This window comes from Pteropus vampyrus, unplaced genomic scaffold (genome assembly GCF_000151845.1).
Source record: "Pteropus vampyrus isolate Shadow unplaced genomic scaffold, Pvam_2.0 Scaffold96, whole genome shotgun sequence".
NCBI classification, from domain to species: Eukaryota; Metazoa; Chordata; class Mammalia; order Chiroptera; family Pteropodidae; genus Pteropus; species Pteropus vampyrus.
Window position 1 is genome coordinate 1,456,724 of NW_011888877.1, and position 26,497 is coordinate 1,483,220.

Consider the following 26,497-nt stretch of genomic DNA (forward strand, 5'->3'; position numbering starts at 1 on the left):
GCACCTCTGTAGAGTTGTACATTTAAAATTTATGTCTTCCAAGGATGAAAAATATACATGCCACATGTATCCAGCAAGGGATAAAGGACCCTGAGGGAAATGAAAGTTCATGCTACCGTTAAAAGAAAAAGATCTCATATCTCTATTTTTATGATCAAGACTCTCCTGAATAATGGATGGATCTACTCAGGAAAATCCTATTTCTAGCAGTAAAACTGAGTCTGATTAAGACTACATATTATTGAAAAGGGCACCATCATATACTTATGGTTGCAGTTTAAAATAGTGCAGCCCATTTGGACAGTAGTTTGGAATAGAATTTTAAAAGGTCTTGCTAACTCATGGCTTAGTCATACTATCTCTGGGAATTTATCCCAAGGAAAGAATTCTAAATAGAAAGAGGCTTTTTAACAATGATTTTTCAGAGCAGAATACTTAACTATAGTGATAAAAAATTGTAAACTTAAATGTCAAAAAAGGGTGAATGTTGGTAATTTTTTTTAAATAGTAGATTAAAAAAGTATATCACATGAAAAATGCTGTATTACTTTAAAAACTGGATAAAATTAAATCTATTATGATTGCAGTTATGGGAATAAAATCTATGTATTTAAAATTTTTTCAGAAAAAATGGAAATACCATTATGCTATTAAAGACTTCGTTTCAGTGGTAGGACTACAGGCAACTTTTTTTAAGCTCATATTTCCATATAAGAAGTAGCACCTCTTATGTCATTAAAAATCGTAATGGATAGCAAGAATTGGATTTCGAATATTAAAGACCATTTCATGTCTACCGTGCCCATTTCCGGAACTTGGTCCTCTTTTCCGGTCTGCATATTGTGAATGGATCTGGGTCACTTCATCGCTCTTAGCTCAGTCTTCAACCCAGATAGCAGTTGGGTAGAATGGATGACCTGGAAAATTTAGAAATGAAGATGGGTTCTCTATTCCAATTCTTCCTTGTCCTCCCTGACAAGTCCAGATGAAGAGTTGGTTAAACAGAGATAAACTGCTCAGAAGAAATTCACTTGCCATAATGTGAAAGAAACACAATGCCAGTTAGAACAACATCTCTTTTTGCTGTTCTTGAGCCTACCTATTTTTTTCAGTTTGTGGATAAACAAGTATTACATAGCTAGAAGACAAACAGTTGTCTGTAATTTAGCAAAGCGCCAAATAATGAAAGATAGCTAACTTTATCATCTTTAGTGGCTGAGGGAACTCAAGGAGAAAATAATAGAATAAAAGGTCATAACTTTCATAATTCCTGGCAGCCAGAAATAAGATATATTCTGTGGTTCTTTTTTCATCCAAAACATTGTACCTTTTGAAATTATGTCATTAATTATTAATTAAAGTAGATGTTTGGGGTAGGGGCGGCCTTTACTAAGTCTTTTCATTAAAACCCGAGAATTGGTCATTTTATCCCTGTGTGTGTTTACTGATTTCCAGTTGCTACAAACTGTCATGTTGTAAACACATTTTTCAGTAGTTCATCGTCACCTTCCTTCCTTGTAGTGCTTTCAAAGAGAACAATGGCCTTTGTCTAGATGAGGAAATGGGAGATACGTAGCTGAGAGCCTAGTGTTTTGAATACTAATAAGCTGTTTTGTGATCGAGAACCAAGGTGGAAAAAACAACAAGGATTACAACAGTTTTTCCACGTGTGTTTGTATTTGAAGGGAAAAGGGAGAGGACACTTGTTTCATTTCTTATGTTTTTTTCCTCCCTTCCTTTTCCATCTTTAGACAAAGCCCGTTGCATTTGCAGTTCGGACGAATGTCAGCTACAGTGCAGCCCATGAAGATGATGTCCCAGTGCCAGGCATGGCCATCTCATTTGAAGCAAAAGATTTTCTGCATGTTAAGGAAGTAAGAAAATAATCTGAATTCCCGTCCTCGTGATTTTTAACCTCGAAATATCGTTTCTTATTCCTTATTGCTGTGAAATAGCATTGCATAGAGCCGTAGTTGTGTAACATGCACACGAAATCGGTGCCTCTCAACCTTTTCTAATATAAATATAACCCTTTTAAAGAAGAAAGAAGTCGCAGGCCTCTTGCAATAATTTCAAGGCTCCCCTGGGCTCTGTGACCCAGAAATCGGAAGCTACTGGAGGAAATGATCTTTTTTTATGTTTAACCTGTGCTTTTTATCTTAATTTTTAACCCTGACTTTGTATGGTTCTCCCCTCACGTTTCGAGTTTAACCATTTGGGGAGGGCTTAATAATAATATCTAGAATTCATGGTCTCTCCTCTCTGCTGACAGTGTCTCAACTCAGACCACTGGTGGCTTTATCCTCCTTCGATGACAGATTTCTGCACTGGAAGGGAAAATAGGAGGAGTTGGAGCCAAGAAAGCAAGGAACAGATAGCAAGAAAGTCCTTTTTCCTCCATGTCACAAGTCACCACCTTTCAGTTAACGATGACTCAAGTCTGTTAACTGGAAAAAAATCACCCTTAATTAAGGTTTATTGTGAGTCAACATTTATCCAATGCCTGCTGTGCAGCACACTGTATTAAAAGGCCAGAAATCCTCCCTACATGACGTTTTCTCCGTGTGCGATGATGAGGTTTCTTAGACCTGCAGGAATTTACAGTTGGAGCCTAGGGGAGGATGTGTTCTAGGAAGCATATGTAAATTTAAGTGCTTGCTGCACAAAAAGCTGTCAGCCAAGAAGGTGGGGACTGCCAATTAAAAGAGCCTAGAGAATTTAGAGCCTACCATTTCATTAACGTTTAGAAAGAGATGCAAAATACTGGCTAAGGAAGGAAGGATAGAGGAAGTTTTTAGAAGTGATGGCGGTCCAGAATTTGGCTTGACTGACAGGAAGTCGGGTTAATCCAGGGCATCCTCCTCATGGCTGATGCTTGGAGAGGAATCTTTCTACCATGAAAGGAGAAGAAAAAAAAAAAAAAGGCAATGGATACTCTCCTTTGAAATGTTCAAGAACAAACTTGAAAAATACTATTCGGTTGAGGGAAATCAAACCCAATATAAAGATTTAGGGTAAATATTTCGTCTGCGAGAAAGAAATTAGCAACATCAACAGAAGTAAAGAAAGCACCTGTGAACAGTGCACCAGGTTAGTTATAAACCTGTCTATACAAAGGTGAATTTTGCTCTGACACAAAACAGTTCAGGTAGATTTCAGTATTTATCTCTTACTCGAAAATACTCCTAATGAATCAGGTTGTATAAGGGGAAGACCCCTGTGACACTCTAATTCCTAATGGCCTCCTGTTAGAAATGGCAGTTAATCTTTGAAGGAGGGAAGTTTAACCTACTCACAGTGACAGCAACAGCTGCAATGGAATTCAGACTAGTCTTAATTCTTAACCAAATTCTTCATCTTCACCAAAAATACTTCACTTTTACATGCTCATCCCGTGAACCTAAAGGTTTCTTGAATTGTGGTATATAGTTCATTGTAAATTCCATAGTATTTCTCTCCTCTGAAAGTAGTTAATACAGGGAAAAAGACAATTTGACGATTCGAACTTCTGTGTACTGATCTTAACAAATTTGGTTTTGCGTTTAGAAATTTAACAATGACTGGTGGATAGGGCGATTGGTTAAAGAAGGCTGTGAAATCGGATTCATTCCAAGCCCAGTGAAACTAGAAAATATGAGGCTACAGCATGAACAGAGAGCCAAGCAAGGGAAATTCTACTCCAGGTATGAGAAAAATGTCGTGTTTGTGTAAAAGTTCAGACTGTACCATCATCCATGTGCCATTGTTTGCTGTGTTCCACAGTCTTTATTACATGTCACCACGTTGACTGGTGATGGGGTTTACTGATAGAAACACAAATCCTGCATTTTAAAATCTTCATCCTAGCATCTCATTTTCATCCAATTTGAGAGAGCATCAAATTAATCGATATCATTAATGAAAAATAGCTAAGGTCATAGACTATTAAATTCAGGCATCAGTGCAGAGGAAATTCCTAAGTCTTAATCCTTTACTGAAAATATTCTGGCACTGGACAACCTTGGTGACTATTCCCAGTGTCTGTAGCTGCCTGGCATGGCGTGAAGACGTTTTAGAGCTGGCAGTCTTAGATGTTATTGGCAAAGAGCAGCCCTTGTGGCCTGTTAGTTTCATTTTCACTTGAGAAACTCAATTTTCAGTTCTCCCTACTGCTAAGCATTTAAAGGGAAACTCAATATGAAAACGGTTAAAATTGCCTTTGCAGATAGCAATTAAATGATTTATGTAATAGGCTGAGGCTGAATAATCCTTCCTAGGATTCTGGTGGTGGTTTGCCCCCCACTAAAAGAAACACTAGAAGGGTTACTCCAACATGGAGTGAATTTGAAAGTGAACCCTAAGCAGCCAAGTTCAAGAACATGGCCTGCTTCTCCCTATGTGAAAGGCTGTGATATGGCCAAGGCGTTTCTTTAATATAAATAGGTAGGCTTCTATTTTCTTTAGTTTACATTTCGTTTATATAATGAAGCAAATCTTTTGTCAACGATAATGTTTTAGTGTTAGCAAGAATTTAGAAGATGTATCTTCTCTAGTGTTTTTTAACTGAGAGGATCTTTTAGTTCAGATGGATCTCCCTTTTGGGGGACCTCTACCCCATATTTGACTTTTATTAATCCCTGGGTTATCGGAGGCCCTCCGATTATGAGATGCATTTAGTCACAAAAAAGTAGAGGCATGGAGATAAAGCACATGCATTTAACCTGTAGGATGTTGATGATCTGATACTATTCATTCCGTTCCTAGTGTTCTGTTGGCTTTATTGCCTATTTTGCTATTCTCTATACTGATAATGGTATTTTAATACTAGTTGCTAACATCTCATAATTTGGAGAAATTTTATTTTTCTGGGGCATAGCCATTGCTGTTATCCATTTGGGAATACCGTATATGGTTTATTGAACTTTGAAGTTATCTCAGCTGGGGATTGTTTTGTTTTGGTTTTAGTTTCTTAAGGATAATTCAGCATTTTCCAGAGTGTTCCTGTCAAATCACTTGAGAAGAGGCTTCCATGGTCAAATAAGGTCAGGGCAGTACTACGCAGTAAAAAGTTATTTTAGGATTTTTCGGAGCCTTTAAAATGTTAATGTCCACTGTGAATCTGGATAGTGGGATGGGGTATTTTTTCAACACATACTAAAATTACCATACAAAACCTTTTCTTGGTTTATGTCTTAGGAATAGTGTTTTGTAGAACAGCATTATGGAAAATTCGGGATGAGTTTTGCAGAGACAGACTTGTGTATCTTTGTCTGCTTCTTCATATACAAAGTGAGAAAGGACAGCTACTTCTAAAGGGTGAAAGAGAGAAGTTTTTGCCAAAATGATTAAGGAAGCACGGTTTTTTCTGCCTCCCAACTGGGCATCCCTGGTCAGCCCAGCTTTGTAAGAACCTGTGGGAACGGAACATATTAGATCCTTCATGTCACAGATGAGGACAAGGGCTGAGAGAAGTTAGAGAACTTGACCAAGGTCACAGAACTAGAAAGCAGTAGAATCAGGATGAAAATCCAGTCAATCTGACTGTAGCCTGACTTCGTATGACCTACCTGGATAGACACTGCAAACACGTAGCCAGGACCTAACACAATAAGCTCAGAACAAATCATCATCATTGCTATCTGTTATTAGTTACTACATTAGATATATTGTTTGCTGTTGCGTGTTTTCCTTAAAGAATTACACATTATCTGCATTTGGGGAGTGTCACATTTCCTCACTTATTTCAGGGAGCTGGGCCACCTTTTCTACAACCATAGACATTTTCCTTTGATTTTCTTGATTTCATTTTGTCCTGTCTTTTTACCTAAGCTTTTGCCTAAATAAGTGAAAATATCTTTACTTACTTTCAGAAGTTTCTTCATTTGTCTCATAACATTTTGAATAGTGTTTTGGGGACATAAGCAGAATTCAGAAGTATTTTAAAAGTCCGACATAGAAATTATAAAAACCAAGGTCGTAAAACTGGGGCACAGCTCAGGAACGTGGCATTTTTACAGAATTAAAAGTTAAGGGCAAATTTGCATTCTGAACATTTTGACTATTTGCAGTATTTGTCGCAATTTTACACAATTCAAATAGTACTTTGACTTTTATTGAAATTCAGAAAACTGAATTTCAATAAAACTGAACTGAAATTAGACTTAGCCCCTTAGAAAATGAAATTCTGGAAGAAAATGTTTTGGTTCTGATAATGGATATTCTTATGTAACTGTCACAAATTATTTCTATAAATAACAGTTTTCATTCATTTTACTTACTGGCTGGTATCCCTGTTATATGTACTGAAGTATCTTTTAAGAACCTTAAAAATATGTAGAGGCCTTCTGCTAGTTGCTTAAAGTTTTTCTGTTGTTTGTCTCTCTTATGGATTAAAATGCCAGAATAGTAGCAATAAAATTCAGCTTGGTACTGGTATTTTAGTGGGACTTATATTCATCTATTAATATTTACATCAGTAAATATTGTTCTTTAATGCATAGATACTGTAGCCAGTAATTTCAAACAGACCCTGACTCAGCTGTGATAATAAACTTTAGGCAATAAGACTGTCCTCTCAAAATTCCATGTCACTCTTGTATGATATTCCTTTCCATCTTCATTTATAAAGAGGCCATTTAGTAGTATGTTATTTAGCGTCCTGGTATACTGGTAAAAATCCAAAACAAAACATAAATGCTGTTGATCTAATGTTAATGTTAAACTTTCTAAGACAGAATCACGTCTTATATCACACTTTAGAATTTGGTAGTTGTGAGATATATGCCCTTTGAATCATTCCTAAATTAACCAAGTTTAATCCACCATGCTAACCATGCTTGAGGAATGTTCCAGATGCGATCTGAGGGTTAACTCATACCGTACTCTGTCATGTTCCTTCGCGTGTCTTTTAAAGGTTAGCAAGTTTTGGTATTGTTGTGTGCTTCTTTTATAGGTTGCTCATGAAAACCTGAGTTTTTTCAGTCTTAATATACTAAAACTAACCAAGCTAAAGCAGGAATCAAGCAAGGAAGAAATGATAAGTTTACATTGCTTCAGAGGGTCTCTAAGACAGAGGAAGCGAAGGAAATCTCTGCCATCACCTACTCGTGATCCGGGCAGCGAATCTCAGGGCTCCAGAAATTACCCTAGTTCTCTTCCGTTCTCCTAAGGCCTTTTAAAATTAAACCTTGAATTTGAAAGAAGGACAATCACATGGCTGTTTCCTGTGTTCCAGGAATCTCCACTGGGAAATCATTATTTGCCTCCATGTAGAGAAAACAAATGGAAAGTTCCATAAAAACACAATGAGTAGTTATGTGTATTAAACAATACAGATGTTTTGATATCCGAAATAACTGTCAGGTTTAATATACATTTTTGCTTTACTCCAGTAAATCAGGAGGAAATTCATCATCCAGTCTGGGTGACATAGTACCTAGTTCCAGAAAATCGACACCTCCATCATCTGGTAAGTAGGTGGAAGCGCCGAATGGTACACACTACAGCTCACTCTTTCCTCGGTCTTCCCGAGCTGTATGAACTTGAACATCCACACACCGAGTTCCTGGGTTAACCCTAGAAGTGCGGAAAAGGGGTCAGAAATAAGAATGCACGTATGCAGTTAGAATCGATCTGGGGGATTTCTTTCTGGCTTTGGAAAACAAAGAAACCTGTCGGTGTGTTCACTGTAGGTTCCTTGGACGATCCAAGTGACGAATGTATTTAACCTTTTCTCCCTCGCCTCCATCCACCGTGGGGACCAGCGCGTCATCATGGGCAGTAAATGGGTCGAATGCTCATTGGTAGCCACAGTGTGATGTGAGGTGTTGGCCTCGATGTTACGTAAAAGGAATTAAAGCTTTTAGAAAGGTTAGGAAAGGAAAGGAAAGGAAAGTGATGGCGTCGTGAGCCTGACATGAGCTAACACTCGAAAGCCAGCCTCTGTGGAAGACGCATAGAAGTGTTGGAAAAAAGGGGAACACACTGTGGGAAGAGCAAGTACTGTTTTATGCTGTTTTATTTCCACAGCGGTGGGTCCGTGCTTCCTGTGGCCAGTTAAAGTGGAATTTCAGATAAACAACAAATAATTTTTTAGTATAAGTGAATATCGTATGAACCATACTTATACTAAAAAAATCATTTATTGGTTATCTGAAATTCAAACTGAATCGAAATTTTTTTGGCTGAATGTGGCAGCTCTGCCACTCTGGGTGCAACTTGGGGTTCCGATTACGGAAATAGGAGAGTAATTGGTCAAATTGTGTGGAAGCCCATGCTCAGAGTCTTAGTTTGCTAAGAGATGCACTTGGCAGTCAGAGTAAGATTATAAGGATCGGCCAGCAGAGCATTTGAGAACAACGATGCCACATCAGACTCCCAGGAAGCTGGAAGTGGGGAGAGGTCAAATGCAGAGACTCGTGAGTCTACGAAGTTAGGGAAGTAGCTGCACTGTGACTGCTGTGTCTTGGGAACAGGATCCCCTATTACTCATCAGCACGCCTTGTTCCCAGATGTTGGTGGCTTTTCAACACCCCTCAAGGGCTTCTTAGTAAAAACTATAGGACTTTTTAAGTGAGCAAGATGTGAATACAATAAAAAAAATAAGTCATTGTAGCATGCATATAATTTTTAAAAACACGTACTTACACCTTACAGTAATTCTGAGTTGCTCAAAATTAAGTAAAATCGTGAGTTTGAAAGGAAGACTGAAACTTTTGTAGGTATTATGTGAGGCTTACGTCTTCCCTTGACCAGCAGGGAGTAGATATTTTCTGCAGATGCAGAAAGAGGCTTATCCCAGCTTCTCCTCAAAGGTGTGAAGTTGTAAGGATTACCATATCAACCTTATACTCTTACTGTATATCTTAAAAACTGTCTGGAGACTCTCGAGGACTGACGCCAGGCTCTTGAAATGAGAAAACGCTACGTCACATCATAATAAAGAAACAGCCACCCCCGCACACGGAAGTCACCCCCCCATACACAAACAAGAAACACCCACCCACACCAACCAAACACAAGCCAGCCCACTCATTGGTCAGTCAAAGCAAACAAAGAACAAACATGCAGAAGAAAAAATAAATGAATGTATAAAGAAACACACAATTCATGTAGGCAGACAGATGGTCAGTAATAAAAAAAAAAAAAAAAAAAAAATAAAAAAAAGAAAAGTGAAAAAAAAACCCAACCAAGATGCAAACAAAGACAGGGCGAAGAAATACCCTGAACAAAAACAAAAAAAAAAAAATATCTGAGTAGATTGGAGATACCAACCAACTACAAAATTGATCGTAGGTGTGTCATAATCCTGGTATAATTTTTGTCCCAATAGCACACGAAATTCTGCAGAGAGGGTCCCCCAACCACCTCCAGGGAAAACCGCCTAAACTACTACATGTGGATTGGCCTGCAGTTGTAATTTTCCTCTCTGTTTTCCAGAGGCCTTGTCTACAGTTCACCTCACCCATTGCTAGACCAAAGAGTGTAAGCATTTGCCTAAAGCAGACATATTTGGAGGTCTCCAAGGATCTGGGTGATGGGGTGGTGGCTATTGCATAGTATGCGCTCCACACCTACATGTGTATGTACAAGTTACTCTCGCCCTGTGCCACTCAACTTGACTTTAGAGTCTAAGGTTAAAATTTAAATTTCAAAATGTGTTTCCAAGGCTCTTTACAAAAAAACAAAAAAAAAAACAAAAAAAAAAAACTAGTGAGAAAAAATTTTAAAAACTAATTTCAAATTTACAGAAGCAGTTTTTCCGAAGTAAATACCAAATTTGCCAAGGGATGCAAATACAAGTATGAGATTAAAAAGGGGCAGCGTCTCAGTGTAAGAACTATTGAGTTGACTAAAGTATGCGAAACTATGAAAAGTGTTGAGCATGCTTATTAACTTAGTAATTTCTTTAATGTGTTTTGAAAGTGGCCAAACGTTTCAGAATTCTCTGGGTCTCAGAACGAACACAGAGGCTTATAGATTTAAGTTAACAAAAAGTCAGAACTAGTGAATTAGAATGTTTTCAAGTTGGGGTTTTGAGCCCTTGTGACCGAATACAGGCAAATTTCAAACCTGACTCACAGGTTGTGTGGGTGGGTGGCTAAATCGCTGGGCAGTGTCACAGCTAAACTTCCTCTGCATTTCCATGCTTCCTCTGAGAAATAAAAAAATCCATCTGCTGATCACAGCAGGTCAGAATCAGCGGACAAATCATCAAGTCCAGTTCATGAACTTTGGCACCGCAGAGTCCTGTCGACTCTGACGTGCCTCAATTTCAGGAGGGCTCTCGGGGCACTGTCCTTGGAGGGTGGCGTTTCTGAGCCCAGTGAGAATGGTAGAAGCATACAGGAATTTACCACCAGGAGGGAAACTTATCAGGTGTTGGATAAGATATAATATAGGAATAATGAAAAAGTGACCCAGAGACTCTCTGTCATATCCAGGAAGACATATATGATATACTAAGATGAGATTTGAGGGAAAACATTACAGGGTGCTATAAAAGTTAGCCTCGATTCAAACCCCTGGGCCAAGTTTGTAATGTTTCCGTTGCATACTATGTGCAGAATCTTTTAGTTCATCAGTATGTATCGATGGGGCCAAGAGAAAGACATATTTATTTGCTACATCTAACTAAATTCCTGGAATTAACTCAGTCCGTTATTACTTTCACTGGAGAATCAATCGTACCTCATCTTTATGCCAGCAATAGCTGATATTTGCAGTGTTGCACAAACGATGCCAGGTTTTCCATGTCATCACAGGTTTTTGGCCTAGTCAAATGAAAAGGAACATTTCAACAAGAGATCCTAGTTTTCAAAAGGCTGAGTCATCTAATATCCGTAATCACTTCAGAACCGAAAAATAATGGGATGCCTATCAGATGTTCTCCCGTCATTCGAAAAGGTTAGCAGCAGCTGTCGTGAGCACCGATTCAGCTGGCGTATCACAGGGAATGGTAGTGGCTTGGCAGCACCGAGCCGTCTGTGATTTCAGAGGGGTGATTTATTTGTTCCTTACATCCGAATGTGCTGCGGTCATCGTTAGAGAGCTAACCAGTGCAATGTGATGCTTTCCTGGGGTGAGCAGGTTTCCTTCTTGTACTTGACCTCATCTGAACCATAGAATCATTTTCTCTCGAGCTCAACTGCATGATATCTTCCCGAATTCTGACACTGAGGACACAGCCCCACTTGGGGAGCAAAGGGAAGTGGAAGAGTGAGCCAGGATGGAGAAGAGACTGCCCTTGAAATGGCAGCATGGCGTAGGGGCTGGGAGGGCCTCCCAGAGGCAGCGGAACTAAGTTCTGAGTCCTCGCTCTGCTGAGTCTTTTCAAGAGTTCATCTCTTAAGTCTTAAAAAGAAGAGAGTTGAAGATGATCTCTGAGGTACTTTCCAGCTTCGAGTCTACAGTCGATAAAATTCTCTAGTAATTGCATGTGGAAGCATTTTATAAACTTCAAAGTGAGACGATGGATCTGTTTTTATTTATTTCACCTAACGCTTAATTTTTAAGTGCTATATTTTCAGATAGAAAGATTTTAAAAGAGTGAAAGCATGTCGAACCACAAACCTAAACCTCTCATTCTCTGGATAAGGAGACCAGAGGCGTATTCCCTTATCCGTGTGCCCTTCCACGCTGCCTTTTGTATTATGTCCAGCGGCTTTATAAAAAATCATCGAAAGTCTCCTTATGTCACTTTATTAGACTCATTTCACTTGGAGATCCACGGATCCAGTGTTTCCCAATGAGCCTTCAAGCAGGGTGTAAATATCTTGAAATCATTTTCATCCTGCCCATTCTGGAACCTGCCCTGACTCATTTGCCTTGTGTATGACTTCTGTGTGTTGTCCGAATTTAGGATTTTCTGTTCTTTCTCCCTCGAGTGACTGTTGCAATTTCAGTGAAGCTTTTTCACACTGCCCTATTTTCACACAAAACCAAGCAAAATAAGAAATCTGAGGCACATTGTGACACAGGTTGCCAGTGGGGTTCCTTATTATCTAAAGGCTGGTTTAAGATATAAGAAGTAAAGTGAAATATTCTGTATCATGCTTATAGATGGTCGACAAGGAAAATAATCAATATCGTATTTGAAACTACAAATTTAAAATATGTTTCTCTGAAAATATTACTTGAGACCTAGTGTAAAATTGATCAAGCAAACATATGACGAGGGGACCTTTCAGTTCTGTTCGATTTGAATACATTGCATTCTTAACATGCGTTACCTTTAAATTTTACATTGTTTGCTGTGCCGAACACTCATGATAGATCTTTACTAAAGTTAAGTTTATTTGCTTTCGTTTTATTTTTTTTTATATATATATAACCTGTTTTTCCTCTCCTGTCTGCTTGATGATTTTTGAATTGTTTGTCTGTATATAGCTATAGACATAGATGCTACTGGCTTAGATGCAGAAGAAAATGATATTCCAGCAAACCACCGCTCCCCTAAGCCCAGTGCAAACAGTGTAACGTCACCCCACTCCAAAGAGAAAAGAATGCCCTTCTTTAAGAAGGTAACATTAGCTTCCGAGCTCCCATCTGTCCACCTGCTCAACCGCACTGCGTCACATTTCCTAGTCCTGTTGACTGTCTGCGTCCTTTGATAAGCCAATAACATGCATGCTCTGTGTTTCTTTGTTTCTCTTCCATGCTGCTGTAGCTAAGCAGAAGCAGAAATCGGTAAGTTTACGTTGACGTAAGCTGTGTTGATCCTGCCACTGGCATCATTAGCATTCAATCCCGCAGTATGATTAAATACAAACATTTCTGTCTTAAGAAAAAAACCTGTCCAACACCTAATTGAGTTCATGCATTTCAAACCAGCTAAATTCAGTGAGTGACCTGTTAAAACACCATTACAGTACTTATCCTTTTTGATGGAATAATATCTACCACCAAGGGAATCTGTTGAAACATTTTAAGGATGTCGAACACTGACAACGCCATATAATGCACCTCTATTGTGCATGCTTATTCTGTCTGTCTTTGTCTCTTTCTTTTTTCCAGAAATTTAACTTATAATCAAGCATATTAAAACCATTATTAGATTCTGATTTATGATATCCAGATACATAGCTTGTACTAAAAAAAAAAAAAATTCAATTTTTAATTTAGTCAGTATTTAAACTTCTAATCCACTAGGTGCAAAATCTACAGATGAACAAGACCAGTGGAAAACTGCAGGCTTGTTTTGGCGGTTTACTGTGAGTTTTTCCTATTGTCATATATAAATACTCTCCCGATGTTCTTGCCTCCTCCATCAGTCAGATTTCAGCATCTCAAACCTGTTGGACCATGGGGAGGTGGCCGTGCCTAGAGCCTTTGCCACTGGCCAGCCTAGATGCTAGCTGGTGGTGCTCTCTGTCCCCTGACTGGAAACTAGAGTATCCTGAGCTCTCTTTACTCCAGACAAAGTCTGCTGCTTTTCAACGCATTTTGTAGCTTCCAAGAGTTATTTTTAAAGGATGCCCCTTGTCGACACAATTTCCATTTCTTCTCTCCTTTTACACGCCACGTTCCACAGCCTACCACGCTGTCTTTATTATCATACTTCCTGACGTCACCAAGTCTGACACGGCCATGGGTATATCGTGACACGCAGGTGTGGAGCAAAGCTGACTCCGCCCTAAACTCTCCATGTCCTGAACTTTTTTCCTCTGCACACAAGTATTTTACTCTGTGGAGAAACTCTAAAGTCCTCAATGAGCTATCACATGCCAAACTGACCAAACTATGAAGTAGATTGTTGTTGTTTTTTAAAATTATGGTTACTTTAATAGTGGAAGACCTCAGCACTCCAGACAAAGATGAAAACACCCGAATTTTCTGTGTTAACACAGAAAGCCCCCGCTCGATGTTCGCCCATGACGGTGGGCCCGTCTGGTCCTATCTTCTTGTCACGATGAAAACTTGCAGTGGGTGACTAACAGCACAGAAGCCTAGAAAATCAACATTGCTGAGCCTCTCTGGGCTTTACAGAGTAACACGAACTAAAACCATGTTAGTCGAGATAGGTTTTTTTGAAGTTTGCTTTACTCTGACATTCCAAAACTTTAAAAATGTTGATCAGTTTTTCCACTGAACGATTCGAACAAAATACGGTTAGCAGGAAAGGGCAGATACAAATGTTGGTGTCGTTATCAGTAGGGCACCAAGTTCTAATATTCCATCAAATAAGGTAATTTCTGTAGCTACCCTATCGATTAAGAAGCTGACTGATTACCAGCACGGGTGACCCTTTGCTAGCTGGCAGTCACAGATCAAAGGAACCAAAGACCTGTCAAATACCGGGCCACTTAATACTTAAAGGCTTGAAATAAAATTTCTTGGTAGCTGTTACTAAAATGCATGCAATTTGTATTCCTAATTACGACGGTGGGAAAGGTATTCTCATACGGCATAGTTATAAAGACTTGGCTTCTAAACATTTTCAGTGTGATCCCAGGTGGTATAACTGTAATAATTTAATAAATATGCTTATGATGCCTTCGGCACTGGTACCCATTCTTCTCATGTTATTATGTGGTCAACTTCAGTGCAGAGCGCAAAAACAATGACGACAAAAGCCTGAGATTTAACGATGAGATGGTTTTCCATGTTTTAGGTTGCTTTTAGAGTGGTGCTTGTGTGGCATTTGTGCTGTCACTGTATTATGTTTGTCTTGTTCTTTTTTCTGTTTAAATATGTCTATTCTAGCTTTACCATGTCTTTTAAAATGAATTGTGAATGCTAGGTAGAATTTTAAGCAGTAAAATTTGACAGCACAGTCACAGTAGTAGTTCCTTCCTCTCTGATTATATTTGTCTACCACTGTCGGTGAAATCTCAGATGGAAGCTTTTGAATTTGAAATGGTTTTTAATTCCCCTCCCCTTCAGGAAGTCAAATTTAATCGAAGTCAGAAAGTTTGTAACGAGCAATTTTAAGCAACGATACAATGATCTGGAGCAATGGGCTGATGCAAAACTTAGATTCACATTTGCTCATCCGTTTTTCAAATTCTTAAAATACTTTAAAGAACATTTTTCTTTTGGTCTGTGTGACCAAAAGAAATTCTTAAAATCTTAAAATACAATTTTTCAGATGCTCCTTAATGCAGAAAGCTTCATATAACGGTGATTTGTTTTATCTCAGCATCTAAGGCCATATTGCTCTCTCTTCTGTGTTAAAAAATATATATATATCATTTTGGGGGTCAATTTTACATTTTCTGCTATCAAATTTGAATATGATCAGACAAATTAGCTGTTACCTAATTTTTGGAAAAACTTTATTTTGGTCATTTTATTTGAAGTAGTTAAGCTGAAAAGTTTTGAAAGTTTTAGAAATTGCTACCAAATTTAGCTCCTCCCCCTGCCCTTCCAAAAGAGATTATCGTGAAAAGGCATGAATTAGTTATGCAGCAGAAACACTGCCTAAATCGCTCTTGAGTGGCGTGTTAGAGGTGCGAGTCAACGAGCAACCTTGAGGCCACTGAAGCTTATCACACACCATCCACCTTCCCTCAAGACACATCAGCCTTGCATTTGAAGTTTTCATTTCAAGATATAAAAACCCAAAATGCAAAAGCACTAGTCACTAAGCTATGAATAGTGATCCTGATTATGTCATGATTACTGTTCACTGGAACAACTATGCGTGCCAGCTTAAACTCACTGTAAAACAGGATTTTCAAGTATTTGGTCATGAGAGTTACAATGTTTTGAAATTAGGTGTTATCCAGGTAAGACAAACATCTAAAACGCAAAGGTAAACAGACCTTTCTTTTCTCCATAACTAACCAAGTTAGGTCTGAAAGTCTGGCTCGTCAGAACACAAATGCATCTGAAAAGCAATATTAACTTCCAGTCAAGCCTGAAGCACTGATTCTGCATGAGGCATGTTTCTGTCTGTTCTACCAATTAGTTTTTGTTCAAAAGCAGCTCTTCCTGCTTTAGAAACTAATCCATTAGCAACGTTTCTTGAAGAAAGCAAGAAAACTATAGACAATTCAATGCCTTGAGACTTTAAGAAAATAAACCCATCAGTCTTTGACTGGGTTTATTTAGAAAAGAGGCAATTTAAAAAATAAAATGTCTAGAAAGGCCTCATATTAGAGTGTTCAGAAAGACAGCAGTTTATATGTAACATATTTACATTTCCTCTGCCCATTAATCGTCTGAAGTCCTTTCTTCTCTCTGCAGACAGAGCACACGCCTCCTTATGACGTTGTACCTTCCATGCGACCAGTGGTCTTGGTGGGCCCTTCTCTGAAGGGATACGAGGTAAGGAACTGCCCTCAGGAGCACACTTGACCTTCGCATGCTGAGCGGCCGTGTGACTCTACCTGCCTTTCCTGACTCTTGAATTTAGAACTTAAAGAGCTTGTCGCAGGAAAACATGTTGTTTTTCAAGCTGTGGTATACACTGCTTCTTGTTTGGTTCTGTTTTCTTTTTCTTGGCTGCCGTTCTAGAGATTTCCGCTAGCTGCAGTTTACTCAGCCCTGGGAAATAGTATCAGACAGAGAGTGACTGAAACCATTCGAGATGTAATGTGTGGTCACCAAAACATTGGGACAAGTTCAGGGAACTTCTGACTTTTTAATTGTCCTTGTATTAGAACTCAGAAAAATGCAGTGACCTCGTGTGCTACTTTTTCCAAATGAGAAGCCCAGGTTTTTAAACACTCTTAAAAGGAGTAAAATTGTCGTAACGTACTTAATAGTATTTTTATCATACCTTAACTTATTGCTTGCTCAATTGCAGGTCACAGATATGATGCAAAAGGCGTTGTTTGATTTTTTAAAACACAGATTTGAAGGGCGGTGAGTATTTCAGAATCTTATGTCTTGTGGATTTTGTCTCAAAGATGATAAAACCTGGCTGGGAAAGATATGACCCCAAGAGAAAACTACCCTCCAAAGTCTATGGGGTGACAGGAAATAAGTTCCATCCAATTCAGTCTGCTCCCATAAATACTCGTCATTTTGGTTTGGCACATCCTCAAACCTAGATAATCCAGCTCTTTGTTCCTGGCCCTGCGTCCATCATAGGCCGAACTTGGCCAAATCCCAGCTGACTAGTCTCACTCTAGATTCAAGGTCAACTGACCCTCGGTGCTGCCCAGAAATCATGCTAAATACGTCTCTTCCATTCACTTTTCTACTCTTTTAAAAGACTTTCGTTCCAGCCGCTCTCTCCTCTGACTTCCCCTGCTCATGCTGCTCTCCCCCATGGGCTCGCTTCCTATTCCACTGAGAAAACAGAGGCAAAGGACTTCGAGAGTCCCCCCACCACCCCCGTGCCCACTGGCACGTTTGCCTGAATGGGCCGCTGTTCCTTCTGTTTCTGTTGGCTACAGCTAACCCACCCACTGAGGCGCTAGACGCCATTCCCCTCCCCACCCCAACATGGCCATGATAACCCTTTTCTCTCCTCATTGGTATTTCTGGTTCTAACGGAAACACCATCAGCATATAAACACGTAGTTATTTCTCCCTTTGATGGAAAAATCAACCTTATATTCCCCTCTGCCTGTCCCTTTTTTCTCCTTTTCCTTATAGCAAAACTCCTTGAACAAGTTGTGCATCCATGCCCTCGTCTCATACTCTTGAGTCTGTTCCAGTTAACGCATCCATCACTCAGCCCAGACTAGTCGTGTCGGATCACCGGGGGCCCTCACGTCGCCAAATGCAGGGCGAATCAGCAGTCCTTTAACTGGCATCATGGACCATTCCATCCTCTTTTAAATACTATGTTTGGCTTCTGGAACCACACTTTCCTGGTTTTCCTATTGTCTCAATAGCTACCTGTAGGTTCTTCCTCATTAACTAGACACCTTGGAAAACCCAGGCCTAAGTCTCTTGGTCTTCTCTCTCTTCTACCTATACCCCTTGGGTGACTTTTCCAATGTCAGAGTTTTAAATAGCCCCTTCTTCTCTGGTTTCACCTCTTAATTCCAGACCCAGATATCCAACCGCCTATTCAGCATCAGCGCTGAGATGTCTAATGGACCTCTCGAGCTGAACCTCCCAGCTTACACCCCAAACCTGCTTCTCTCATATTCTTCCATATCTCAGTTAATAGTTTCTTCATCTTTCAGTCCCAAGACCCTTTGGCCCCAGATCACTGAATCATTGAATCATCCTTGACTGTTCTTTTTCTCTTACATCCTATATCAAGTACTGTTGTCTGTATCTTCAAAATATACCAAAAATCTAATGACTTTTTATATATCCCTTTGCTTTTGGTCTGAGACATTATCCTCTCTTCCCTGGATTATCGCAATAAAGAGTCTCCTAACTTGTATCCTTGCTTCTGTCATTGCTCCCTTAAAGTCTGTTCTCAAGTCAGCAGCCTGAACAACCCTGTTAAACCGGCTGGATCTCATCAGTCCTTTGTGCAGATGCCATGACGTCTCTCTTCACTCAGTGAAAAAACAGTCCTTACAGTGGCCTGTAGGACCCCCTACAGTCTGACCATCCACACCCTCACGCCCTTCCTTACCTTTGACTTTATCTCTTACTACTGTCCCCCTTGCTCCTTCTGCTCCTGCCACTCTGACTTACTTGTTATTCCATAAGTGTTCCAGACAGACGGATGCATGGCAACCTCAGGGCCTTTGCACTCGCTGTTCCCCGTACTAGGAATACTTTTCTCTTACTATACGTGTGTACACGCTCACGCCCTCAGTCCCTCCCTTCTCTGACTTGTCCCCCATAACTCTTTTATGCATTTTATTTGCTTTGTTGTCACTCTCCCAAACTCAACACAGACTCATGAGGCAGGGCTCTCTAATCTGCTTTTGAACTGTTCTCAATGCCTAGAACTTGCTCCGTGTGGACAAAGAATGGATGAATGTCGAATGACTGTCTGCTGTGCACTCTCCATTAGACACCTGCGGAGAGCCGAAGCATCTGCCTCTAAGGAGCTTGTGTGTAAACCATAAATTGAAATCTCAAGCAGCAAAATGCAAAGTAAATGAAAGAGTAGCTCAGTGGATGTGCATCCAAGGCTCAGGTAGCAGAGAGAGAGAACGGATTAACACTGACTTTGGGGCGTCAGTCTCCAGGAAGGGTTTTTAAATGGTACCCATGATTTTTCACCAAGGGAATTAGGAAGAGAGGGGGCACGAACAAGAGGATGCTAAGTGTGTGACAGCATCAAGATGTGACACAGCAGCACGTGGAAGGCAAGCCACCTACAGGTCTTCAAATCCAGTCTAGGCAGAGAGTGACATAACAAAACCAAGGCCATGTCTAGTGTGTCACATTAAACACGTTGGACTTGAGCCTCTTCCTCTCCTGCCCGCTCCCCTCGATTCACTTCTACAAATAGTTATGGAATATATTCTGTGTGCCAGGCATTGAGGAGCAAAAGCCAACAAGGGCCTTGTCTTCACGGGGCTTTTGCTTATAGTCTATTGAAAGGCAGCCTTGAATCAAATAACCAGCGGGTGCCATAGTGAAGACTCGGCCAACTTCTGAAGCATCAAAGATGTGATAGGCATCTAAAATGGAAACTTCGAAATTTAACCCAAGAGTAGATTATAGGGGCGTGGGAATATTTCTGTATTTTTAAGAAGACAAACGTGGCGCCTCCCACCTCCACATTCCTTTCCTTCCCCCATCCTGACAGTCCAAGTAGGACAGGTGGTACCTGTAGGTTTCAGGTCCTTTCAGATTTCTTACTGTATCACTTTCTCCCTCGACCCCACCTGCTCTGTGGCCATTTCTGGTTTACATTGACCTTTGGCAGGAGAGGCGAGGACAAGGAGGGGAAATTTTGTAGGAGAAGTGTCGTTAGTTAGGAATCAAGCAAAGGACTAAATGAGACAGAAAAAGGAAAACAATTCAAGGTATAAAAAGACTTTATACTCAGAGTCTAACTAACCAAATGCTCCTGATTAGATGTCTTTACTTTTCATAGCTTTATGAAATAGATTTTATTTTGTGCCAGGAAACACAGCTTGGTCCTTGGGCCTTTGGCTTGGTCCAAGGCTGTCAGGCTCTGGCCAAGTATAAAAGGCGTGCCCATTTAGCTTTCACTTCTTTATTCTTGGCCCTGTCATTTATCATAATTCGGAGTTGTCTACACGAGCGTGCATACCCAGAAAATTCTGCTGGCCGAGGCATCATGCTTTTCGTGACTGAGTTAATCCACTGCCCTTTCTTAAATGCCAAAGATGGGGAAATGAGATGGAATTTCCTGACTTAGCACTTCCATTTTAGCCTGAGTAAGTTTGAATTTGGAAGATAGATTCCAGCCATAGGGTGTATGTTGGCCCTGCGTTCTAAAGTATCGGCCATCCAGACTGATTTCATTTAAGAAACATGTAAACAAAAGATCTGAATGTTATATCAACCTTTTGTTTCTGGCCAAAAGTAATTTCCGTATGGCTTTATTAATAGACCTGCCTTGGCTTGTCTTGACTCCACAGCTGGGGTTCAACATTCTAGGCCCGTGATCACCAATTTAGGGTCCTCAAAGGAAGTAATAGGGTCCATAAGGCAGAAAGAATTTCAAAACGCCATGCAAAAATTTAACTTTTTTTTTTTTTTAATCTATGGCAAGACATCCAGAGTAACTGAATCATTAAATATCTTTGTTTTGGGCAAAGCTAAGACAGCAGTAGAGGGGGGAAATTCATCGGAAGTATCAAGCATATCTGATTTTAAATAGACATCTAATTCTGAAAGGGAAAAGTGAATTACTTCTTAATTATCTATTAAATAAACTGAATTTGTTTTTTGAAACAACTGAAGCCCACGAGGGAGAAAATATGAAAGGATGTGTTGGTGATGAAAAGATCCTCTATAGGAATTCTTTTCTGTCCCTAAGCCTAGGCGAGTTCATTTGCTGAAGCCCCAGGGAGTTGTCAGAATTGTGATCCTAGCTGTTAAAATAGCATTTAAGTGTGTCAGGTGGAAGAAGAGATGATAAATCATCATCTTTTCTGTTGTGTGTAGTAGAGTAATAAGGTCCCATTTAAATCAGATCTACCCTAACCAGCTGTGTCATGTAAACAGAGCAATGTTTGGATTCACCTTGTAGGACAATGACAGGTAAATTAATAGGAAATTGAAAACAAGAAGGAAAGCCACCGTTAGTGATGAATTTAGTTGTCCTACCCAGTGTCTTGAAAATGTCAGCCCTTGGCACTGAAGTGTCGAGAATTCATACTGGATCGCTACAGGGGTATGTACGTGGTGAATCTTGTGTGAGGGGATCTCATTGGAAATCAATAATCTCAGGAAACATTACATCATCTTATTTTGTGGGAAATTTACTTAGATGTGAGACAGGTTCTTCTAAACTGGTGGTTTTCTACCTTGGTTATGTAAAATGAAACAAAAAACGAAAAACAAGAGCTCATGTCCCACCCATGACTAATTGGAACCAAATCTCTAGGGTGGGACATAATGTAACTCGAAAAGCTTAAATGGCGATTTCGATGTATTGTGGGGTTGAGACCACTCCTTTATTCTGAATTGTCCCTAGAATTTTGCCTGTAGGATTTCCGAGTTCTGTTTTTTTGGCAGGACCTCAAGAAATGACAATTCCCAAAGCATAACTTAGTGAGCTAAAGTAGGATAGTGGCCCATCCACACACTCACAGCCAAAGCTCATACCACGTAAGCAGGTCTGTGGAAGCCCAGCTGGACAGGACCACGTGCAGAAAGGACAAGGCATGCAGGACAAAGGGGAAGGTGTATTGTTACAGAAAACCCTGCCTTCTGCTGCATCGGTTCCCCCAGGCTGACTGGGAGCCGCTCCTGAGCAGGTGTTATCTGTCTTGTCACCACTTTATCCCCAGGATGGTCCTGTCACAGGGAAGCCTGCCTCCCACTGAGTGTCCAGGGCTCATTAGAGGCACAGACCCAGAATCCGGTCAGCAGCAGTGATTGGGTGCCACTCCGCTGTACTGGTGTAATGCCCCGCACTTCAGGGATTCACTCTTCCTTCTCCTAGAACACCTACCCATGCGTCTCCTTCTCTCACTTCCGGCCTCTGACCAAAGGTCACCTTTTCTGCAAGGTCTTCCCTGACCACCAAAAACATATCCTCTACAACAGTCCATGTGTATCTTTATTATCCTCCATTATTTTTTAATGGCATTTATTGCCACCTGACATCAGACGTCTGTTTGTCAGCTTCCTCCACTCTCCCTCCACCTCATAAGAATTTAAGATCCATAGCAGCACCCTGAACGATGATTGGCACATAGTAGGCATTCAAGAAATCTCTGTTCACTCATGACTCCCTTCACGCGTGCAGGTGCTCAGCAGAAAGGGGATAATGTTACACAGAATTACCATGTAATAAACCCTACTCTGCTACAGCCACCCCCGAGTCAGTAAAAAGCATTTTAAAGCAGTTACTACACATCGGATTGTCCCCACCTATAGCTTTATTTCACTTGTGAATGCATCGTGAAATAATCATGAAACTAATTTTGAATTGATGGCTTTAGTGTCTCTCTTCTGGTTATTGCTTTTTTACTTGTTAAGTAAATGTTCCATCAAAATACAAAAAGCTTAACAATCAAATAGACTTTTTTTAATAGCAGTCTCGTTCAGCAATAAAACTGAATAAGCTACGGATACACACAACAATGCAGATGAATCTCAAATCCATTATGCAAAGTAAAATAAGTTCAGAAGACTGCCATGTTATTGGAAAAGGGACAGACAACAGCTAGGTGATTGTCAGGGTGAGGTAGCGGGTAGGATGGATTACAGAGCGGGCAGCACAAGGGACTTTGGAGGGTAATGGGATTGTGCTGCGTCATGAATGTGATGGCGAATACGAAACTCTGAACTGGTCCAAACTCATGGAACTGTGCACCATGAAGGATGGAGTGTATGGTATATAGATAAACAATTTTTTTTTTTTTTTGCAAAAGCCAGTAATCTCTTTCCACACTTTACCTCCAGATGGCAGGTAAAGATCTAGTTAACTGTTTTCACTAGATCTTTTGGTATTTACTCCTTACCTCTTAACAAGGTGCTTAATTTGCTACTTGAGTTTTAGGTGTTAGGCGTTATCTGTTGACTTCCTACCATGAAGAATATGTAGCTCTCTCATGCATAGTCCTCTTCTCTCTCACAGACATGCTTGCATACACACCTCATCCTCCATCCTCCTAACAGTTAAGTCGTACTTTTGGCTGGCTCCACTTTTAGTATGTTATAGCTATGCAAATAATATTTAAATGGGCCACATCATATACTATAATTACTTTTTCATGTGTATTACTTTTTCTTTGTGATTACTATGAGATAAATAATTTTACTTTTTACACTTGGTTAATTTGTTAATATATTTGGCACTAATTTAGCCCCAAATTCCTCTTGAGTTTTCGAAATTTCCCTCAATAGATTCGAATGCACCTGATAATCTCTCAACTTTGTCCTTTTGAACCTCTGTCCAGGAGCGATCTGGCCTGCTCCCATCTGGACTGTTTCTCTCTGGGCTGGGTGCACATTTGCCGTTCTGGGACATCCCTCTGCATCATCACTGGGAAGTGGTCACCTTCCTTGTGGGCCTGAGCCCCTTCTTTCTAGATCCCTTTCAAGGTTTATGCTGTCATTTCAGTCAATGACACCCTCCAGTAGTTTCCCTAGAAAGGACATAAAAACTTTTTGAGACCCTGAGTCTCAAAATGTCTTTAATCAACCCTCCCATTTAATCGATAGCCGAAATGGTAATGGAATTCTGATTTTAGAATAACTTCCCTTCAGAATTGTTAAAGTTTTTTGCTCCGTTATCTTCTAGCTTCCGTCATTGCTGCTGAGAAGACAAAACATTTTAATAGCTGGTCCCTTGTATGAGACCTGCCTTTTCCTCTGGAAGCTTTTAGATTTTGCGTTGTCCCCAGTGTCATAAAACTTATAAGAATATGTTTTGATGTGGAACTTTGAACCTTTGTCCAGGATGCTTTCGATTTGAAAAATCAGACTTAATTCTAAAATTATCTTTTTAGTTTCCTGTCTTGTTATCTTTAGTCCTTTTTTCTGGACTGCTTGTTATTTGGAAGTTGATCCTCTGGGTAATTCTCCAATTTTCATGCCTTTCTTCTCCGATTTTTCAGCTCTTTGTCATTTCTGTTTTATTCTCTAGAAGATGTCCTTAACTTTATCTGCTAGCCCTTCTTTTGAATTTTCGTTTCTACTGTTATATAATTTCCCAAAACTCTTTTTTATTCTGAGTTTTTAAATAGAAATTTTAGTTATATAGATATACTCACCTCTTAGATTTCACCTTTGAATGTTATTGATAACGATTTTTCCATTTGCTTTGGTCTCTCATGTGAGCAGTTTTCCTGAGATGCCCAGTGAATACTGCTGTGCTCAAATTTAAGAATGGAGCATGAAATAATCAATTAGAAATTCTGTGCTCATAGGTAGAGCCGGTCAGCTTCAAATTTCCCTGTACGACACCCTCACTGGACAATCTATATGGAAAACCACCAACATCATCATCTTTGGGTCTTTTCTCTTTGGCCATCAGATTCCCCAGAAAAGAATCTTCCACTCAGAATCTTTTCTTTTCCAAATAGTGTCTTCTCCATCCCTGCTCTGCCTGGAGTCCCCTGGTCAGAAGGCCTTGGTTTTGTTGCCTGTAAAGACTAAACCGGTGTCTTACAGTATGTAGGGGAGGACAGGCACCTGGAGGCTTTAGTAGCAGAGGGGAGGTGGAGTTCTCTAACTGTGAAACTCTTTCAACCAATCTTCCTGTTTCTAGCCCCTCTTTACTTTCTTCAAAGGCATTGTGACCTTCTGTTTGCTCCACACCTTGCCTACTGCTGGCTGGAACATTCAGCTCTCTCTAGTCTAAGTAATTGCTTCTTCCAGTTTCCAAATTTTGTTTTCATTTCTACGCTATGTAAGATGACCTCCCAACCACCCTCTGTGTTCTCTCCACAACAGTCATCTTAATCTTTATTATTTATTACCCACTTCTGCCACTAACTCTTAACTTTCTGAGGAAAGACCATGTTTGTCTTGTTCTTTTTTATTCTCTGTGCCTATCTCAGCACCATACTTAGCGGAGGGCCTGAACCACCGAGGCTGAGAACATAGGCTCTCAGGCATATATATCAGGGTTCAAATCTCAGCTTCATCGTTTTTAGTGAATATGTAGCCTTAAATACATAATCTACCTAGGGCCCATTTTCTTCATCAGCAAAAGTGGGCTGATAATAAACCTTTCTGCTAGAGCTTTTAGGATGATTTAATGAGATAATGAGATAATGCTTAGTATGTGCCTGGCACTTGGTAAGCAACCAATAAACGCTAAGTTAGGTAGCGCAGGTTAAAAAAAAAAATATATGAATAAGTGCCCTGACATTTTTTGGTTTGAAAATGTGGTCACTACATATACTTCATATTTGGGTGAATTTTGGGCGTGTAATTCTATCCCTTTTTTATTCAATTAATAACCTCAGGGTCTTCTGTTACTTTTCCCCCAACAGGATATCCATCACAAGGGTCACTGCCGACATCTCACTGGCCAAACGCTCAGTGTTAAACAATCCCAGTAAGCACGCAATAATAGAAAGATCCAACACAAGGTCAAGCTTGGGTAAGTGTGGGTGCTGATGAACTTGAGCTATTTAAACACTTCTCTCCTGAGGCTGCCAAGGAGAAGATCTAACTAGATGATAATGCCACGTGTCAGAGAGCAGAGAAGAAACAGACGTGTATTGCCAGTTGCTAGTGCTACAGTCTTAGTGATTTCATGGCATGGGACGATTTGTTATGATAGTTTTGAGTTAAAAATTCCACAGGCTGTCGCATTAATGTTTCGGTTGTGGTTTGTTTTCAACAATGTGAACTTTGGTGTCTACAGATTCTAAAAATTCCTGGCTTTGCATCAATGTTACCATGAGCAAGTTTATTAGCCTCTTTAAGGCTGTTTCTTCATCTAAACAAAAGAAAGATATTAACTATCTTGTAGGATTATTGTAAGGATTAAACATAGTATGTCATACATTATGGCTATTATCCCAAATCCCTTAGTAGTTGACTTATGTCAATAACTATATCACATTCAGCACAGAGTGGTGTGTGTGCATGTCTTGAGCTTGATAAATGATAAAGTCAATTCCTGACCATTTTCCACTAATCGAATCAATATTTTTTGTGTTGTTTATAAAAACAATGTAGAGATATTAGTTGACGTGCTTACAGAGTTGTGCTTGGTGCTCTTTATTCACATGTCCTGATTTGATCAAATTAGGCCTTAGACAGCTGTTTCATCTCTGGCACATGCTTGGAATTTAAGGTTAATCGCCGTTATACATATCTTACTGGGCTGTCAGGTTTGCTTTTATAAAATAAGTTTTCTCAGGCTTATGTGAGATCCTTGGTTTTAATTTTTTCTATGTAAATGTTAAATATATAAATTCTTTGAGAACCTGGCTTTTAACAGATTTTTAATCGCCGTTATACCTATCTTACTGGGCTGTCAGGTTTGCTTTTATAAAATAAGTTTTCTCAGGCTTATGTGAGATCCTTGATTTTAATTTTT

At 39.8% G+C, this 26,497-nt stretch overlaps 1 protein-coding gene across 10 annotated transcripts in view; it reads left to right on the top strand.

The window, feature by feature from the left end:
- CACNB2 (calcium voltage-gated channel auxiliary subunit beta 2) overlaps positions 1-26,497 on the top strand; it is a 343,326-nt gene that overhangs the window by 304,749 nt on the left and 12,080 nt on the right. For 4 of the 10 annotated variants that reach the window (XM_011364377.2, XM_023533113.1, XM_023533114.1 and 1 more), the window contains 7 exons: positions 1,752-1,874; positions 3,547-3,683; positions 7,371-7,447; positions 12,367-12,500; positions 16,168-16,248; positions 16,730-16,788; positions 25,440-25,549. In XM_011364377.2, coding sequence (XP_011362679.1) covers positions 1,752-1,874; positions 3,547-3,683; positions 7,371-7,447; positions 12,367-12,500; positions 16,168-16,248; positions 16,730-16,788; positions 25,440-25,549 — 721 coding nt within the window. Of the gene's footprint in view, positions 1-1,751; positions 1,875-3,546; positions 3,684-7,370; positions 7,448-12,366; positions 12,501-12,646; positions 12,667-13,128; positions 13,191-16,167; positions 16,249-16,729; positions 16,789-25,439; positions 25,550-26,497 lie in introns of all 10 variants that reach the window. The other 6 variants (XM_011364379.2, XM_011364382.2, XM_023533116.1 and 3 more) reach the window with 2 other exon arrangements.